The following is a 20,870-nucleotide window of genomic DNA, read 5'->3' as shown; positions in this document are numbered from 1 at the left end:
ATCACCTGCCTGGTGTGTCCACTACGGGTCTCTGGTAGAAAGTGTTTCTACATATCAGCAGGTGATACTCACACACAAATTGGAGATGGACTAGAAGGGAAGGGTGGGATAGAAGAGCCAAGCTGGGTCCACACCAAGCGGCAAAGATGGAGGGCACCCACCAGCGGGCTGCTGCAGTGCTGAAGGAGAGACTGGAGAAGCTTAGTGAAGGACACGAAGCAGAGGAACACTGTTTCTTAGCCTTCTCATAATGCAGCCTCCCCAGAGTGACTGGCATTCGCTGGGTTGTGATGCTCATTGCACTGGTAACCTGGAAACCTTTCCCTCATTTCTGTCTGCTACTACTGTGCGGTAGTGATATCCATCCCAGTTACGGGAAGATGGTGTCCTTAGCCTGGTCCTCGCTAATGGACACCCCACCTCTGACCCCTCCAGTCACTGCTTGTCTTCCACGAGTACATGGAGCAGCATCTGAGATAGCATGGCTTACACATATGTAATGCCACCCTGTTTTACTGTTGTCATCGCTAGATTACAAATCTGTTTCTAAATGTTGTTGGATTTTTAATGCCTTTCCACCATGTTATGCTCTTTCTGTCAACCGTCATAAAATATATGGCTCTCGTACCCACATAGATGTTGGGCAAAGAATTATAAAATTACTTTCCTTTACACAGTGGTCTTCATGCTCAGGAAAGAATGGTGCTTTCAGCTCCAAAGCATAGCACGAGTTCTAATTGTTCTTAATAATAAAACCGGAGTCAGATATTAGGGGATGAAATCCAAGCAATCAGAGAAGCAGAGCAGGCAGCCACTTAGAGAGACCTTTTACCTCTACCGAATCCTCAGACCAAAAGGGCGATCCTGTCCTCAGACTGCCTTCTCAGACTGCTGCCTCAGACTGCACTCAGCTCCTGTCTCCTCCCGCCTTATATTCCTCTCTCTGCCCAGCCATATCACTCCTGTCTCCACCTCCCTTGTGCTGGGATTAAAGGTGTGGGATCCCAACTGCTGGGATCACCTTTGTGTGAGCTCTGTTTCTCTTTTAGACAGATTAATTCTTGTGTAGCCAGGGGTGGCCTTGAACTAAGAGTGATCCCTCTGCCTCTGCCTCTGCCTCCCAACTTCAGGGGATTAAAGGTGTGTTCCACCACTCCCTGGCCTCTAGTGGCTTAGCTCTGCACTCTGATCTCAGGCAAGCTTTATTTGTTAAAACACAAACAAAGTATCACTACACCAAAGTCCAGGGGAATAATGCGTAACAGATAAACTTAAACAGCTTATTTAGGAAAACACTGGATGAGATGTCCACTCTCCAAATTCCTAATCTGGAAGTCCTAAGAGTAAATCATTGCTTTGTGGGAAAAGTTCGTAAAATGGATTTAGCATGTAGCATAGTACGCATGAAGTTGAGTGTTGAGAGAGATACCCGTCAAGTTACAAAGCGCTAGATAAACGACTGCCATTACCGTGGTGGCTGTTCAGTTAGGAATGGTCTTGTCACTATTTTCAGTGCTGCTCTGGGTAGCATTTTAGATTCTGTTGTTAGTGAATGATTAACACTGTGTTTGATTCTGGTGTTTGTGTTTTTGTTACCTAAGAAAGTAAGTTCTGTTTCCCTCTACCATCTCAGAAGAGGGAAGTGTAGGTTTTTTTTTCTTTTTTTTTTATTAGTTAATTAATTAATTTAATTATTAAAGATTTCTGCCTCTTCCCCGCCACCACCTCCCATTCCCCCCCTCCCCCAATCAAGTCTTCCTCCCTCCTCAGCCCAAAGAGCAAGCAGGTTGCAGGTTTTAAATCTCCTTCCCAGGTGTGTTTTAGAAATAGACGTCCCTGTCACACTTGCTGAAGTGACCAGGGGAGGTGGCCCTCACGGCGCTGTTATTCTAGCCTCCCATAGCTTCTGGCCCTAATGCATGTCTTAAAACACTTCTGTGGTATTACCCTTGGGAATCTGGTGTGTCTGTGAACTAAAGGGATTTAAACATTGTCTCCTCACCAATGCTTTTTAATACTCCCCCTCTTCATCTGGACTAGACTATTAAGGGGTTTAATCATCAGTCGGAGTTTGTTTAAACCTTATGCCAGAGATAACCTCTGGAGAGCCAGTGTTCCCTCACAGTGCATGCACAGATGGTGGGAAACAGCTCACACTGTCTACACAGAGAGACCCATTTCCTACAGCTTCAGCCTCCCAGATTAACTACAGTAGCTAACTAAATACAAGGACAGGCCCCTCTCTCCTCTTGGGATAAATTAGCGATTATGAAAATTTGATTCTGATAATTTTCCAGCATCTATCTTCAGTTCTTCTTAACTACTAAAGAATGTGGCTTTCTTATTTAGATTTCTGAGACAGGGTTTCTCTGTGTAACAGCTCTGACTGCCCTGAAACTCCTTTTGTAGACCAAACTAGCCTCCAGTTCACAGAGATCCACCTGCCTCCTGAGCTGTGGGACTCCACAGCCCCATGGGAATGTGGTTCCCTAAGGAGAATACATGGAGTTTGCAGCTGTGTTGTCCAGCTAGCGTCTCCTGCTGTCCCACAGTGGCTCTCCATCGCCTGCCTGTGTTTCCCGACAGCTGTTGTGTCTCCTCTTTGGCCAGTTGCTGACCCATCACTTCCATCTAAATCTGGCCTTTGGTACAGACAGGAACAGAATGGGTCCCTGATGCCACTTCTACATTCTGAGACACCCCTCCTTGTCCACCTGTTTCCTGGTTTGCTCTAAGAAGCAGCTCATGAGTTTGTGTCTACTGTCATGTGCAGATTCGGGTGATTTCCTTCCATCACGATGTTTTTGTGTTTAAAGCAATGCTGGTATTTATGTTACCAGCATAGAATACTTTCCTCTATAACCCAAACCTTGCTAAATTAGTGTACTGCTTAAATCTGCTGGCATAGAAGTTACCAGTAGTCTTCTGTGTTTAAAGAAAATATGTCCATGAGTAGAGATTGTTTTAATATTTTCTGAAGGTTAACCCTTTTTGCTTTTGTTTTTATGTCTTATGGCTCAGAGGTTAAGATCATTGACTGTTCTTCTGGAGGTCCTGAGTTTAATTCCCAGCAACCATGGGTTAGCTCATAATCTGAGCTAACGTATAGCTGAGATCTAATGCCCTTTTCTGGCTTGCAGGAACACAGAACACTATATGCATAATAAATAAATATTTTTTAAAAAGATACGTATCTTTTAAAAAAATTAAAAAACGAAAGAAGCTGAGTGGTAGTGGTGCCATAGCATGCTGCAGAACAAAATGATTGCCACAAAACATCGTTTTCTTCAGACGAAACTTCTGCCTTCAGTTGCTGTTAAGGTAGCCAGGCATATCAGCCTTAGTTTCAGTGAGTGTGGGTATGTCCCACAAAAGCAGATACTCAGGGTTTCAGCTGAGGCATGCACGCTCACACATGGGTCAGGAGAGCCTCTCTGGTTCTTCATTCATTTCCCTGCGCTCTACCTGGTAGCTGTCAGGTTTATCTAGGTAGAAAGACGGGCGTCTGTGGAATTTATGAAACTAGTTCAGGTGCTTCCTCTGTGCCTGTTTTGAGGGATGCTGCAAATGCACTGAAGAGCAACAGAACGGAGAGGGAACTCCTGTGCTGCCTTTCCAAGTTTCTGTCAAGCTCTGGAATCCATATGCATGAATCTTGAAAATTCTTTGTGTTTGTCTGGCTCACCTGGAGGCTTTAGTTATAACCAGCATGCATTGCATTATGGGCTTACTGCCTTGACAGAACCAAAGTTACAAGTGTGGGTTTTGAAGACTGTCTGGATCCGGATTTAAAAGGCTGTGTTGTTTGCAGTAACCCCTGAATTAAATGTAGCCACAGCCTTTCAGAAATATCCAACACATCATCCTGTGTTACTAACCACAGACTGTTTCTGATGACTGTTAGGAAGGTACTAGAAAACATGTCCTCCTCATCCCCAAAAGAGGGTAAAGGGAAAGGAGGGTGTATTATAGCCAACCGTGGGTAAGACCTGAAGTTCCCAGGACAGCATGGCTAGCAGCTTCCTACAGATGCAGTGAATTATAAACCAGCCGTTCACTGTCACTTACTCTGGCAGGAAACTCCCCCCGTGGGAGCGCATGGTGAGCTGCCACATTTAAAAGCCGGGCAGTGAGTCATATTCAGTTTGTAACTTGGGCTTCCTCCATGGTTCTCCGTTGAGTCTTGATCCGATGAATAAAAGTAGTCGCAGCAAATCAGCAGAGCGAAATGCTTCCCGTTCCTTCGTGAATGGCTGTAAGGACAGCCAGCCAAGTTCCCTACCAAAACGGAAATGCTATTTCTCTGGTCATAATTGTGGCCTGTAATTGTAAGGTTAATTGGATACTGTTAGGTAGCAGTGGGATGTTTATGTGTCTCTTGCTAAAGATGCAAGTAAGACTTACCTGGCGTGACAGTGTATGCCTGGACTGACCTTGAAATGCTGGGCCAGGAGGATCTAAATGGCTTCAAAGCCAGCCAGGGCCCAGTGAGACCTCATTTCAAAAAACAACTTTAAATATGACTCAAGACTTCCAAAAATTAATTCTTATATATGTGTTCCAAAATCACATATATAAGAACCAGTTGAAAAAAAATCCAACTATTTACTCAGGAGAAGATAATTTAAAATGAAGCCAGAATGGATGCCTTTATCCTGGAACATTTATATGAGAGGGTACCCACTCATAGAGTGCTTCTGAGCAGCTCCTGTGTCCCACACACATGTCTGAACATTAGGAATCTAAATTGAGAATGCAAGAGGTGGCAGGATTCATGTGTGGTTTGAAAGATCTTCGCATCTGTGATGGGCACATTTCCCTGCATCATATCCCAGCCTGCACACATACACTGGCTTCTGCACTGGGCAGGGTGGGGCATCCCCTCGTGCTGAAACCCTTCTGTAGACCTCTCTACTTCTGTCTCTCTACGGCAGATGTGCTCAGCAGAGCTCTGCTGTTTTTTCTCCCTTCCGTTGTCCGCTGTGGTCACGCTCTAATTACAACCACCGTGTCTCTAAGATCGCCCTAGGCCATGTCGACCAGTCAGTAACCAGCTCACTGTCTGCCCCGGAATTATCCATAGCGGCTGACTGCCCCTTGAAATGCAGTCCTCACTGAACAGAGAGGTAGGGCTTTCTCTGCCTCTGTGCTGCCCCCTTTGTTTTTGGCCCTTCCCTAGACCAGTATGTCATCTTTGGATGCTGCCTTCTGTCTCTCTACACTGGCCGTGCATGCTTTTCTAATCCCATACCTTCAAATGCCATCTAAAAACTACAGCTGTCTCTTTGATCTCTCTTGTGACTTCAGAATTGATATGCCAGCTGCTTACTCCCTCCTCCACTGAGACATCATAGATCTTTCCAACTCAAGGTATCTATATCCAGGTTCACCACTGTATTTTCCTTATAATCACACACACACACCAACGCACAAAGTCAAGAAATGAAAACCATTTAAACAGCATAATAATTCTCATATGTAACAAATCTAAGCACAGAATATGGCTGGCAACTCTCTGGAACTCGTAAGTGATCCCAGGCTCCTGGTTTCCTGCTGTTCTGATGGTGTTGCTATGGTTCCTCTTCGTGCTAGGTCTTCTCTGCTCACACCTTCCTTCATGTCCCTGCTCAGGCTAGCAGAAGGGAGGGGGAGAGAGCTACAGTCTATCTCCTTGCTTTCAAACAATTGTGTGAACACTGTGGAGAATTCCTATGCTGCCATTTCATCAGCCAGCACCTAAAGCACAGCCACGCCTAACTGCCAGAGACACTAGAAAGCTTCATGTTTTAAACCATATGGCCAAACATTCAGCTAAACTCCAGGTTCCTTTACTAAAGTGGAAGAAATGGATGTTAGGAGGAAACTGTCTTTGTCAAACTTGACTGACACACACCCTTCCTTCAGACCACACCTACGTGACACACACTCTCCAGGTCTTTGAGTAAATACCAGTTATCAAAGAGGCCTTCAGACAAGCCTGTCTAACCTAGGATTCCCTCTTGTGAGTCTGTCCCTTTACACACGTTGACATCCATGCACCATAGATCCTGTCCTATGGTGATAACACTCATGACTTTCTATATGATCTGATTGCTGCATGCCCTCCTCACTAGACTTGGGGAAGGGACTTCACTGTTAGCTCTGATACATCCTGTGGATAGAGTAGAGCTATGAGGGAGAGCAAGCTGAGCCACCATGCAGTTTGGTTTGTCCCGGGTGCAGTAGAATGGTTCGCCCACTTTCTTACCACCTTAGCCTTTCCCCCTCCTTGGGGAACCTCTGAAGATGGCCTTTTCCTGCAGCCACCTGCCACTACTTCTCAGGCACGCTAGCCACGCTGCACATAGTCAGCAGCACGTGTGACCGAGTTGCTTTTGTGGACAGCAGGTAACCGTCCATTATCCCAGCAGCCCTTGGGCAGTGCTGCCCTAGGGAAGCTGGTCAACATAGAAACAATGTCAAATTCTCTTAGCCTCACCTCTGTGGCTTCCTCTTTTAACAGAGAATCTGAGTTTTTCTATTTAAATGGAAATCTGGCTGATGCCTAGAAAACTAGCATGTGGCCTGCTCCATATGCAAATGTTCTCCTGGGTGATTTTTACCTGTGACAGAATTGATGGGAAGCCTGGTAAATCGCGAGCATTCTTAACCTCATTATAGATACACTGCAGATGTGAAAATGCAAAGTGTGGAAGTCATGAATGTGAAAGCGGCTTTCAACTTGTTTTAATGGGCGTTCTCTGTGTCTTGTTATAACCCAGGGACCTGGCTGCAAGAAACTGCCTGGTAGGTGAAAATAATATTCTGAAAATCAGTGATTTTGGAATGTCTCGGCAAGAAGACGGCGGAGTATATTCATCTTCTGGCTTGAAGCAGATTCCGATTAAATGGACAGCACCCGAGGCTCTTAATTATGGTATGAACGGACTCCAGGTTTCCTGTTGGTATGAAGGTGGGCTGCATCAGCGCAAAGCACCCACGGCATGGTTGGGGTAGAGCAGAATCCAGCCTGGCGTCACAGACCCCAGGGTTCATACCTGTGAGATTGCTAGGTTACAGTAGCCAACGAGTGTGGCTAGACAGCCAAGAAGTCTTGTGTTCAAAGAATGATTCTCTTCCTGTTATGCACCGTTCCTCAGAACACTGCACATTGCACATGCACACTTTTATACTTGCATCAAGTGTTGCAGGGTCTGGTCTGCTAGATTGAATGTCTTATAATTGGTTCAGTAATCTCATCTAAGGTTAAATAGTGTCAGTCAAGTCCTCGATTCTGCCTCCGCAGGATTCTGGTCTCAGCCTCTGTCCCTGGAGTTTACATAAATCTTGAGCAAAGAGAGACGTGGGTATTATCTTCTATGAGAGCAGGCATTTATTTTATTATTTTTTTTGTTTTTTTGTTCACTGAAAAGTTTTCCATATCTCTGTTGTGAGAAGTGCACGCATGCCGTGTGAATGTGTGGAAGGCAGGCCATGTCAGCCCGCGGTTGTCAGTGTGTCTGTCACGGTTGGTACTGGACTTCACACCGCGGTGTTTTCTGCACCCACTAGACCAGGAGTGTGAGTGTGAACTATTTTAACGTCTTGAGGAGTCACCAGATTTTTTTCTAGGTAAAGGTTTGAGTGTGATTGTCTTGGATATTTGTCAGGGCTGAGTCGGTTGCCTCATGCCAGCACGAGGAGCTCTTCTGAGCTTCCTAGTCATTTACACCAGGCTTAGAGTTCAGGGACCCCATCCTTTCCCACAGGTGTCTTCGCAGAGCTGGGTGCTGTTCCTCATGGAAAAACCACTGGGCGAAAGATAAGACTGTAACACTCGTATGTGTACAGTCTTTCTTTAGGTGCAAAATATTTGTGAAAAGCCCTTGTGCCTGGGTTTTCTTCTTATGCTTGAATGCTTATGACAAGTAAAAATCCACCTCTTGATCACAGTGTGCTTTAGTGAATCTGACCTCACTAAACTACTTAAGAGTCTGAGGACTAGCTCCAGATACATGGGCCAGACAGATGGATTTCAAGTGAAAAGGACATGTAGGAAGCCTTCAGGTTGACTCTGAGGTAACATTTGCCTTTGATACAGATTCTGTACGATGCCGTTGGGTGGGGAGGAGGAAGACACTGTATAGGTGAACGACAGTGCAGGTTAGTAGTGTCCAGTCCAGGAGGAGATGCCCAAAAAAGACAGCCTCAGGACGACCCTGATTGCTGGGTTAGTTCTCACAGACTCGGGTTGGGGGTTATCTCATGAAAGTCCTTATTTCTTGTTACACCTCAAGTTTTTCCTTACTTCATACCCAGGAGCCCTTCCCCTTCACTGTGCCTCCCTCGCTCTTGCTGCAGGCTGCTGCAATAGCGCTCCTATCTCCCAGGGAGAGTCAGGAAGGTCAAAGCGATCCTCTTGCAGCTTTGGCTTAGGTCTGTTGGATTCAGCTGTGCCATTAGTGTTACTTAATTTAAAATGTTTTTAAGAATCAGGCACTGTTAAAGGCCCCTTACCCACACCTGTCTCTAGCCATATAATCTCCTTTCCAGGGACAGATACTTTTTCTGTGCTCTCGTCTTGTTCTCAAACGCCTCTCAACCGTGTATTTGTGACAGTCTAGCTTAGTTACTTTCTCATTGCTCGGTCAGACACCCTGACAACAGGAACCAATGGGAGGAGGAGTTTATTTCTGACTTGTATTTATAGAGCGACATAGTCTGTCATGGCAGGGAAGACACGGTAGTTACATTGAACAGGAAGTAGGGCCTGACTTTAAAGCATCAACAGCTGCCTGCAGTGACCTACTTCCTCCAACAAGGCCTCATTCATTACCTTCCCAAATAGCCCCGCCACTCAGGGACTAATGGATCACACATCTCACATTCAAATCGTAACACTCCCCAGCAATCAAATGCTAGCATACCCAGACTGTACTCCCGTTCTCAGTCTAGTTTTCAGCAGAAGTACTAGGCTATAAAGAAAAGGTAGTATACTCATCTTCCTCTAAGAAATAACATCACCTACTTATCAGTTATTGGGAAAGTTTTCCAGCAAGGAGTGGGAGAGAGGGTCTTCCCCAGGGAAGAACATACCAATTGGTTGTCCAGTGTGAAATGGTCAGTCCTAAAGCATGCATCCATGTGACATAATAATATACTGAACAGGGACATACTTAGGAAGATGTATGTATGTGCACATACAGCTGTGCATGCAGTAACAGTGAGAAAAGAGGCCCTGAATCTGGTGGGTAGTGGGGAGGCATATAGGAAGGTGTGGGTGGAGGAGAGAGGGAGGAATGCTGTAAATATAATCTCAGAAATCATTTAAAAAGTTAACCACTTGCCACGTGAGTGTTTAGGGTGATGGCCGAGCTCACGGCTTAACTAGGAGAAACTCTTCTCGGTGTGATAGAACTCCCAAGAGTCTGGAAGGAGTGGGAGATGCATTTTCTCCTTAGTTATGTAGTCAGCGACAAGACCTGGCGGGCTGTCTCCTCCTCTATGGTCGTGCAAACTGTAGTGCCTCTGCTCCAGACGGGCACTGTGAGGGTCAGTGCAGCAAGACAGCGGCAAAATGCTGCCCTGACTCACTCCATGGTTTTAAAGTGATCCACCAAACCAGATTCGAAGGTCAGGCAGGTTCCGTAGGCTTTCTGAAGTGTGGTCTGTATACACACAGAGCACCTTCCTTGATCTCCACCAGACAACATCAGCTACATGTCTCCAGATCTTCACTTCTTTACAAATTAGCCGTAACCTTTAGCCGCTGAATGAGTTTCATGAAAAGACTTGATATGTAGAGAAGAAAAGTACTTTTCCTACCCAACAGCACAGGGATGTCCACAATGGCCTTCTCCGAAGTGGGAAGCTGCTCAGTGAGTCCACTCTGAGAGTCCACCCCAGCACAGGCACGCTCCAGCCATTCTGCCTTCTTCAGGATCGGAAGAGGCCACTCTGTTTTAGAGGAAGAGTACAGTTTTCCAGGAGTGGCATTTGTAAATCCTGGGGTAGCAGGGGAAGAGAAAATGCTGAGTCAAGAAACCTTCAAGCTGTGCATGGTGACACACGCCTGTAATCCCAGCACTGGAGAGGTAGACGTGGGAGATCGGGACTTGAAGGCCAGCCTTAAGCTACATGGCAAGCCTAGGCTACATGTGACCTTGTTTTAAAAAACCAGAAAAACCTTAACATTACTGCAGGTGGAGTTTGGTTGTGGCAGTGCGCATATGTAGTGTTGGACAAGTGCATATTGTCTTGGAGACGGGGAGGGATGTTTCTACTTCTCCTCCCTGATCTCATACCCATCTCCAGAGGCATCTTTGGTGGGATTTTATCTCTGTGCTTCTACTGAGGCTACCAAAAGAAAAAAAATCTAAGAGTTCAGCGCATGTAGCTCAGCACAGGTGCAGCACGATATTCTGACAAAACAAGGCAGCATGTAATAGAAGCTGTTCTTATCAGCCAGCTATGTTAATTTCCGCTCTATTCAAACCTCACAGAGAAATGCATTTTCTGCAAATGAAACTATCAGTGGAGAAAATGAGACCCTTAAACATGTAAGAATATCTGTAAACAGTGATAAGTGAAAAAAAATTGAAGTTAAGAAACTTTCCTTATTGCTTTAAGTTTGTTTGTAATTTTATTGGGAAAAAAATGATTCAGGCAGAAGGCCAAATTGTAGGGCTACATCTTATTTAATCTCCTAGGGACTGATGTGTGCAAATTTATGTTTTTATATATAAACTAACCACCTCATTCAGATACTATAGGGGAAGTAAGCCTGCATACTGGCTGAATTTTTGTTTTTGGAAAAGAAGAAAATCATTTTATAGGTCATTTGATTAAACTAGACTCCTGAAGACTCCATTTAATTCTTAACATTGCTCGGCATGGAATTAACACAAGTACCAAGAATGGATGCACTTGTGACATTCCTTTGAGGCTTAGCCGTGCTAGCATGCAGGTGACACTCATCCTCCTGTCCCGCTGACTCACCTGGCTATGACCATTTCCTCCCTCTCAGGGAGATACAGCTCTGAAAGTGACGTGTGGAGTTTTGGCGTCCTCCTGTGGGAGACCTTCAGCCTCGGAGTCTGTCCGTACCCTGGAATGACGAACCAGCAGGCCCGGGAACAGGTGGAAAGAGGTGAGCCAAGGCCTGGGTGTGTCACGTTCATGTCTGCCAGCCTCAGTGATCTGTGTTCATGGGCACCAGGGCAGCGGTGCCCATGGCGTGTCCTTCACCAGATCTTGGAGTGAAGTGTCGCAATGCTGTAGGGAGGAACATGTCAGAGTAGTCTGTTTCCAAACACCATGGGTGCCGTGGCTCCCGTAGAACAGGGCAAAGCCTTGCGAGCCAGCCCATGTCCCATAGGTGTATCTATGTATCTATGAACATGTATCTATGAGCATGTATCTATGAACATGAACGTGTATCTATGAACATGAACGTGTATCTATGAACATGTATCTATGAACATGAACATATATCTATGAACATGAACGTGTATCTATGAACATGTATCTATGAACATGAACATATATCTATGAACATGTATGTATGAACATGTATGTATGAACATGAACGTGTATCTAAGAACATGGCCAACACAACTGTGAACTTATTTAAAATATTATTTTCTTTTGCAATTTGTTTTTGTAACTTAATTGCAGTTCTCAAGTGTGAACTGTGTAGATACCAGTCCTGCACGGTCACAGTTTATGAGATTGTGTCTGTGTGCAGGGCCCCTCCACTTTAGAGAGAGAAAGACCACTTTTGTCCTGCCTCACTGAGGTGACAGAAGGCAGGCTGCCTTAGAGTGGTGTTGTGTTCCACACCGGACAGACCCCTGTGGTATCCCAGTGGAAAGGCTTCAGTTTCCAGAAGGATTTAGAGAAGCTGTGGTCTGAAGAAGCGCCGTGGTCCTCCTGACGGAGACAGGCAGGGCCAGGTGGCAGTAACACTGCACACATGCTTGTGTCGGACACAGCTTCCAGCGAGAGCCATGTTCTGGACAGGTCTGCCCCAGCCTGGCTCCTGTGGCCAGCATGCCTTGCGTAGCCCGGGTGTGGGGGTGCCTGCCTTCCGTCCTCACACATACACCTCCCAGCCCAGGACCCCAGCGCTGCCAGACAGCAGCCTGTGAAGGCTGGAACTTGTTCCTTCTCTGCTCAGTGCAGAATAAAGCCCCATCTCCAGAGTATGCACTGATGATTCTGGAAGCCGATCCTCAGAACTCAGCTGTGTGTGTGCGTATGCTACAGCTTACTGCAGGTCTGCTGACACACACGGCTCTGTAATGCCATCTGCCAGAGGGACACCTGACACCAGCAGTGAGCTGTAGTTTCTGCCCTGCTTACAGCATAAGGCACTAACACCTACAAGCAGCATACTATATACAGCGTAATGCCCTGTGTGAGTGTTCGTATCTTCCCCCGCTCTGAGTTCTCTCTTCTTCTGAATCTTCAGGATACCGGATGTCGGCCCCACAGAACTGTCCAGAAGAGATTTTTAAAATCATGATGAAGTGTTGGGATTATAAGCCTGAGAACCGCCCTAAATTCAGCGACCTTCACAAAGAGCTCACTGCCATCAAGAAGAAAATCACATAGTGCCAGCAAGGGCCAGATTCCACCTATGGGACTCTGTCCTCAGCCACCCTGACTTTATACCACCTTACTACAGCCATCTTTGAAGGTTATGTTTTTTATTAACTGGGTTTTTAAAAGTCTGTTCCACTTTAAATATGTTAAAGGCAAATTTATTCAAAAATAAACAGTCCTACCCAGGGCCGTCTTAGCTAACCACAGAACCCTACTGTTTGAGGCCACTGCCCAGAGAAAAGCACAGGCCTAACTGAGAAGATAAAAGGCCCGTGTTTTCCTGCCTAGGACCATTGATGTCCCTCCAAGGTCTTCTCCTTGAGGCACAGCCCATGGGCTTCTGCCGCAGGCCCTCCTCAGTCGGTGCTATAAACAGCGTTGGTAGCGCACGCTCGCAGGATGCCTTCCCACCACAGTGGGCTTTCTCCTCTGCCAAGGCAAGATTGTATCTATAAATATAATCATATATTGGGAATTACTTGGACCTCCTAGGGTTTTTCTTTTCTTTCCTGTCAGAACAAGCCCAGTGAGAACATCCCACCCCTGTGTTATTTTGTCTTTTACCTCCTCAGTCTAGGCTGCAGAAAGTAGTGCGTGGAAAATTCCCAGAGAGCACACAGGATGGAGGCAGCTGCTTCTGCAGGAGACTGCAGAAGACAGGGATGGCAAGAGACATGTGTGACCAGGATGGCAGGCTGGGAAAATAGCAACTAGCCGGTGCTCAACAGGGAGAAGACAAAACAGCCGGCCTTCCTTCCAGATTTGCACCTTTATAATACACTGTGTCTGTGGTCTGAATTTCCTAACAAGGTCTAAGAAATGTTTCAGGAGCTCCTAGACTCCAGTGGAAGCTTTCTTAGAGATACTGAAGTCCACGGAAGGAGAAGCATAATAATAACCGTGTCTTCATCCTAGGGGACAGTCCCAGAATGGAGTTCCTTTTCTTTGTACCAGTTTCTGAACCTTCAGAACCCATGGTTCATATGCACAGACACCTACTGAAGAGTACTGTGGCTAGGAATGAAATAGATGGGTCAGAAATCAAGGACTTTTAATGAAGAAAAGCCCTAGGGATGCCCACACTTCCGTCTCCTCTTTGCCCTAAAGGCAGTGCCGGGAAACCTTCCTGATAGCTCACAGGTATGCAAGCAGGCTCATCATTAAAGGTGTCTCTGGCCTATCAAGTATACAGCAGTTAAAACTAGGATTTGGTTGAACTGAATCTCAGCTGTGTCCAGGGAACTGCCCCATGATCTATCCACAGTTGTCTCAGGATCAGTGTGTCTGGGAGGTGCTCTCACTCAGGGGAAGATGTGGTGCAGAAGTCTTCACTAAGCCCTCACCTTAGGGGTTCCTTGGCCTGTGTTGAAGAGCTTGTGAGATGAGAAGTCTCTCCCTTCCCTTCCGGGCAGCGTAGAGCGTAGAGCAGACTCTAACTTCCAGAGGAGACCACTGCAGAGGAGTGTGACCATACCCGTCATTCCAGCCTCCTCACTCACTTTCTACACATTTAAAACTCATACACGCAGACTAGAGTAAAGGCCGTGTGCGCCTGCCCACAGCAGTACACTGCAGACTAGAGTAGAGGCCATGTGCGGCTGCCCACAGCAGTACACTGCAGACTAGAGTAGAGGCCATGTGCGGCTGCCCACAGAAGTACACTGCCCCACACAGAGCAGGCCTGGCACAGCACGGCGCTCCCACAGGTCAGACACTGCTAAAGCAGAGCTAGCTTTTAATGGCACCCACCATGGAAACCCAAGCACAGAGTCCAGAATTCAGAGTTGGCGATGTGCTCTCCAGGCCTATGCCGGCCCTCAGAAGGAGATAAGATGTTCCCTTTCAGGATTTCCAAGTCAATCTGCCTATAATACAATGTTTGTCTGTGAAAAAGAAAGAAGCATCTCTCAGCATTGCTCTCCCAGCCAGGGAAAGGAGACTGGCTTGGCTCTAACTCTGTGAACAAGACCAGAAGCTTAATCCTTGCATTCTGCTGGAAAGAGAACATGGAGTTGATAATTTCACTCATCTAGGCTGTTGGGATTTGCAATTCACATCATAACTCTTTGCTTAAATTAAAAAAGCTTTTCAAAACATCTTGACATCTGCAGCATTTAAATTCTATTTTATTCTTTGTTCCAGAACAGGCAGAGGTACAGTTTAAGATTAACTCATTGGGAGCCTTTCAGGATCATGTCAGTCGTATAGAATATTAAACTTAACATAGGCACATGCATTAAGAAAAGCTTATGCAAAACATTCTTACTGTTAATTTTGTTATGCTGGAAGCATAATTTATTCATCCCTTCTGTCACTGATAATTATTGGAATTATGTACTTTAGGAGGCTAATCCATACCCAAAAAGTGCACATATAAATACAGTTCTGATTTGCAAGTTGATTTAGGGAAAAGAGGCTGTAGACATGCACAAAATTCTAGGATTTGTCTCGTTAAATAATAATAGTAAACAATGCTGCCCAAAATTTCCACTAGTGTGGATACGCTTGAGCATGGCCACAAGCCTTTATTTTACTAATGGATTATCCAAGAGTTGCTGATAGCCCTGCTCATAGCTACACTCGGCACTCCCTCAGTGTGGCCGTCAGGGCATGAAGGAGAAGGCCGTAAACCCGAGCAGGCTGACTTTCCGTCTGCCGTTTCCTACCTTGAATCACAAGAAGCCTTCATTAGAAACGAGTGGTTCACTGTTTTTTAAAGAAGGGAACTTTTCTGCCATCCTTGTATGTCCTGTGTGACCTAAGCTTTTTTCTCAAAGCCACTTTTTTTTTTTAGGAAAACCATAAGAGATTGTGACGCTTTCTTTCAGCCCCTCCCGCTACAAGGTCCTCAGGGACATGTGCCATGTGATTTCTTCCTCCTTTTTCCAAGACAACACGGACAGTAGAGTTAGTTCCCCGTCACAGCGGGCACCTCACAGACATCAGTACAGCCCGGAGTCAGCAGTGGGCATCTCACAGGCGGTTCCACCGCATGGTTGTTTGGGAAACAGAATTTCTTATAACTGAGATTGTATTAGTTTCCTTCTGAGCCCCATTTCTGTTTCGTAGCCCCCCTGACCAGCTCTACAGTGCTGGGACCAAGACTGTTGTTAAGCAAGCATTTTGGTTGCAATATGTGCTGCACCCTGGGACTCAGGGAGCGAGCAAACCGGCTGCAGGCACAGATCTGTGGAGTGTGTCATGGTCAGAGGAGTGTGAGGCATAGCCCTTCATGGTCCATGCTGTCATCCTAATGTACCGTGTGTCCTTGAGGCAAGAGAGTGACATCTGAAAGGGGCTGTCGGCCTGAGCCTTCTTCCTCCTGTCACGCCGTCGACATCCTCCATGCCTCTTGATAGCAGGTGCGATTGTCACAGAAGATCCAAGCCCTCATACAAACTAGCACCAGAACTGAAAGAGCTGCAGAGATGCTTTATGTGCCATTATCATCAGTAGAGGGGATCAAAGCTTTCATATGACATGAAATCCATCTTAAAGCGGCATGAGAGTTTACTATTAAAATTATTACCTCTTATTAACTGATTTACTCTAAATATCACGATTTTAAATTAGATTTTTTTTTTACATTATATTTTTCTGGACTTACTAGTTTCGTGTCAAGTGTGACTGTGTACTATGTATCACTCATTTCTGTATAAGAAACTGATTGAAAAGCGAGCAAGCTCACCCTGCAAGGAGTTACTGATACAGACTTAAGCTCCCGTAAAATGTCCCTTTGAAAGTCATATTCTGATACAGATGGTCAATCAACTATATATATCACTGCCCTAAGTCAGTTTGAGAAATGTACTGTCACCCCCACAAACCACCCCACTGCCCTCTACTAATTCAAAGATTAAATTCAGGACTGGCATTAGAACCACTCTATCCTGACAGGCATGAAGATTCTGGGACAGCAGGGGAAAACCTGCTATGACATTCTTCATTCCTTTTCAGTGCCCAAGAGCAATGAGCAGGGCGCAGCAGGTCTGCCAGTGAGCTGCCTAGGCATGCAGGGAGGCAAAACAGAAAAGAACCAGTTCCCTGGAGCAGCGGGAGAAAGTGGACGAGACTGATAATACCCCTTGAAGCCTGAGGAAACCACCAGGTGTCAAACCATTCCCACAAAACCCAGAACAGATCAACAGCCCCAAAGCTGCAAAAGAGCCAGGGCCACTCCCTGCAGCAGGAACTGCTTGGCGTGCCGCCCAGAGCTGACACTGGGCCAGGTGACATTCCAAGTGGTCCCCTGTGCTGGGTCCTGAGGGACAGGAGCCAAAGCCTCTACATTTGTACTAGTTATCAATGCTCAAACATCCGTGGCGAAGGCCACGGGTTCTTCACATCTTATTAGATAGCTTTTTTATGCAGTAGAAGCTAATTCCTAAATGAGAACATGCTCACGTCATCTTGTGACACCTTTGACCACTAGTAAGTAACTCCGTGGTTCCTGGAGTTTCCTGCTATACTATGCTATATGAAGGGAAACAAAGCAGCCAGGGAAGCTGGAAAAGTACCTTTGTTTTGTTGACTTTACACTAGTAACAATTAAGGGAAGGAGAAAAATAAAAACATTCTGAGGCCAAGCACAGTGCAGTGGGGTAAGGGAGTGAGCATCCAGCAAAGGCATCTGGGAAGACAGAGGGCAGTGAAAACATCAGAGAGACCCACTGAAATGCCCAGAGACCAGGCAGCAGGGAACCCGCCTCCTAATGGACAGTCCCAAACATAACACCCCTTCAGCCTCTAGAACTGTTTCTCCAAGGGCTTCAGTAGACTCTCTGGTCTGTCTTATGCCCCAGCCCCACCCCCAGGTCTCAGGAAGTAGCTGCTTTCCCTGCAAAGCTACAGAGGTGGGCGTTGAGCCCATTTTCTAAGCATGGGGAATCTGAGTTACAGCACATACAGCTCAGTGTGGGGTCTACAGGAAACTGTCAGATGTCTCTGGGTTTCACTTTAGTAAAAGAAAACTGTAACACGGCAGGTTTAGCTTCCTTACTTGTAAGAATCCTCAAGCAGGAATATCTACTGAGATCTCTCATTGAACTTCAGGATTATGTGCCCAAACATCTGTTTAGCCAGTAAGATGCAGGTGTTCCACAGAGGCCTGGAGTGCCGGGCGACAGCAAAAGACCTGCCACGGAGTGTTTTCCCTCCCTCCTGCCATGCCAGGCCCAGGAAGGCTAAGAGCTGCAGCTTTCAGTACTCGGTTTTGACTGCTGGCTACTATCCTTCCTCATCTTCGGCTTTGCAATGTTTCTCTTTACCAGAACAGAGAAGCCTTAATTGTTGGTTTATAAACCCAAGAGTTCTCAGGGCTTCCCTGCCTTACAGGAAGTGCAGGCCTCTTTTGACAAGGCCAAGCACACAGTGAGCCTATGAGAGGAGGCGACCTGTGGAGATGGCATCTTTAGGCGGCAGGTATGCTGTATGAGCAGCCTTATCGGCAAAGGCTTGGGAACTTTTTCTAAGGACATTAAGTCCACTGTGGGCATGTCCAGTTTCCTTATTGTCTTGAGCTAGCAAGCTGACTCCCTGCCCCCAAAGAAATAGTGGGACAGAATACTCCACAGCAATGCCCTGAACATCCACACGCTACTCCAGGCTAATTCTCTTGGTGTCCTCTAAATCCTCTTAAGAGCAATAGCTAAGTTATTCAAGTTACATCATGTTAAGTGGTCTTCCAAAGCTTCAACTAAGAGGGCACGGTGAGGGTTCAGAGTAAGCCAGTATGCCTTACTAGATACCCCAGAACACTGTACGAAGACATCAGTTCTCCTCGTAGCTGCCCAGAGTACCTCCTTTCCTGTCTGTTAGGGATTTCTATAGCATCAGATAAGTAGGCTGTAAATGCCACCCAGCAGATGCTAGACTGGCCCCGTAAGAAGCCAGGTGTCTGCCTGTAACCCAACAGAACCCCATAAGAGACACGCCTCAGTCACCTGTGAGCGTAGCAAGAACCCAAGAATGAAAAGAGAAGTTGCCCGTGAAGTCCCCATTCCTATTTTCCTCATGGGGCACTTGTCAAATCACCCTGAGGTGTTCGAGTTTCCTGACAATCACTGCAGGGCAGTGAGCCCCTGTGTTCAAACCCTTAGGGGCTAAGAGGACTCAGATAGCTGTTGTTACTGATACTCTGTGTTGGCTCACCATTCCATGCCTTTTCTTTTCTAAGGGATTTCCTCTTACAAAGAATTTGGTGGGGAAAACTTGCTTGCCAGCTCCTCAGATAATGCTGTACTTGTTAGCGTGTATAAACACAGTAGCAGGCACCCAGCTTGATCCTCACCCAGAGCACAGAGGGCTGTGGTAAATCAGCCACGGGGTGCTGCGGGGCCTGTCCCATGCTAGCTGTGATCGCTCTCCTTTAACAGCAATCAGAAGAGCAACACGAAGCTCAGCACAGTTCCACCGTGAGAGAATTTCCCATCACTCCTCAGACCCTGGGCCTCGCATAGACACAGTACCCAGGATGTGGACACATCCCAAAGGAGCTCGCTTTTTATTTACTGTCAATGGGATGGTTTCCTCCAGCTTCAACAGGCTACTATAGGTAAGCTTCACAACCAAGTGGCTCTGAGCATCAAATCAAACATAAAAGAAGCTCATTTAGTTCAAATTCAGGGTCAGAGTGGCCAGAGACACAAAACACCCTTTGTCTGCTGGAATTTCACTTCATTAACACAGTGTCTGTTGCTCCGCTGTCCTTGTGGGCACAGTTCTTGTGGAACAGCTTCATCCTCCTTCATAGACCACCAAGACTGCCTGCCAAATCAGCTTCTTGTGTCAAACACCTCTAGATGTTTAACTGCCCATAGGTTTTAGGTTTGTGTTTCAGTGTGTAAAGGATTGAGCAACTGGGGACAGCGGAGATGAATGCTGTTGACATTGAGCCATAGTTTGTGTCTGAGTTTTTTAGTCTGATCCGAGTGCTTTGGTAAGTTCTCTAGAATTCCAGAATTCTCCAAAAGCATAACTATGCAACCACATCAAGTTTAAAGAGAATACAAGAGAATGAAAGTTAGCATCAGAGACACACAAATACTCTGACTTCTTCAGGAATCCAAGCAAACTGAGCACAAAAAGAAAACCCATCACACTCAATGGGTGCCCAGGCCATGCAACTACTGTGGGCTTTCAACCTCCTCCCCCATTTTCCCAGCACAGGAGCACAGAGAGCAGGAGCAGAAATACAGTTTCCTGAGTTGCGTTCTCTGCTTGTTACTTGGAGATGAACTCAGTGTTGAGAGAGCAGGGCTGCCCTCAGCTACCTGCTGTCTAAGTGTCCCATCTGCAAGCGTCATTGTGAACCAAGCACCCCTGCCTTGTGGTCGGTTCGCAGTTTTCTTGGGTGCCAGTGTATGGCCATTTTAATACCAGGTTAAAGCACCTTTAATCTCTTTTTTGTTTAAAAATAATATATTTGTGAAGTGGATAAAAGAAACACTGGAAATAGGGTGCTTCTGAAAATATCAAGTATAAAACATGTTCAGGGTCCACAGTGGCTTTTCTGGCTTTGTAAACAATTCTGAAAGTGGACGACAGCCACGCTTATAGCAGTTGGTTGTCTGCCTTTGGTTGTTTGTATCTCTGATCTGTCTTTAACATGTATTTATTTGTTACATTTTGCATTCAGAAGAAATACACTTTGAATTTTGGCTAACATTACAGAATGTTCTGAAAATTGCCTTCTACAGTTTTAAAAACAGACTCACCATTTTTGTAAAGTTGGGCCATTTTGGGGGGATAGCCTTCTTTTCTCCTGCCAGAGACCAGTTCCCATCCATTGGTCTGCAGGGCCTTTTCACTGTGTTCTTGTAATAATGTAAAATATTTACAGCAAACTGTGCCGTGTCTTGTTTGATCTTTCTGCCGTGTTTACATTTCTTTTCCTCTACCACATAAATATGCTCAGAAAAGAAGAAAATGAAAGTGAGATTTCCATGGTAACCGGCCTCCTCTGGCTGTAGCACTGCATGAAATTATTAGCTTTGGGTTTCTCTGTAACTAAGCGCATCAGTCCTGATGATGATGACTATGCTGCTCCAGTCCAATCGTCTCTTTCTGTTGAGATCTCAAGATTGAAATGCAATCCGAGTTTTCTGTGTGCTTTGGGAGTTTGCCAGAATTTTCGTAAATGTATTTTGGGGGATTTTGTTTTGTTTTTCACAACATGACTTGTTTAGCTGTAACATGAGAATTTAGGGGGAAAAGGTGGCTGGAACCAATATTTGGAACCACACTGAAGTGCGGGAGTTCAGGTACCTACCTGTCTATCATATTCG

The 20,870-nt window shown here is 45.9% G+C and overlaps 1 protein-coding gene across 3 annotated transcripts in view; it reads left to right on the top strand.

The window, feature by feature from the left end:
- Fer (FER tyrosine kinase) overlaps positions 1-20,420 on the top strand; it is a 333,973-nt gene extending 313,553 nt beyond the window's left edge. For all 3 annotated transcript variants that reach the window (XM_057755315.1, XM_057755306.1, XM_057755297.1), the window contains 3 exons: positions 6,762-6,916; positions 11,006-11,128; positions 12,452-20,420. In XM_057755315.1, coding sequence (XP_057611298.1) covers positions 6,762-6,916; positions 11,006-11,128; positions 12,452-12,594 — 421 coding nt within the window. In that variant the 3' untranslated portion in view covers positions 12,595-20,420. The remainder of the gene's footprint in view (positions 1-6,761; positions 6,917-11,005; positions 11,129-12,451) is intronic.
- Positions 20,421-20,870: the final 450 nt, after the last annotated feature.

The sequence above is a fragment of the Chionomys nivalis genome, chromosome 2, assembly GCF_950005125.1.
Source record: "Chionomys nivalis chromosome 2, mChiNiv1.1, whole genome shotgun sequence".
NCBI lineage: Eukaryota > Metazoa > Chordata > Mammalia > Rodentia > Cricetidae > Chionomys > Chionomys nivalis.
This window is presented reverse-complemented; position numbering and strand designations above follow the sequence as displayed.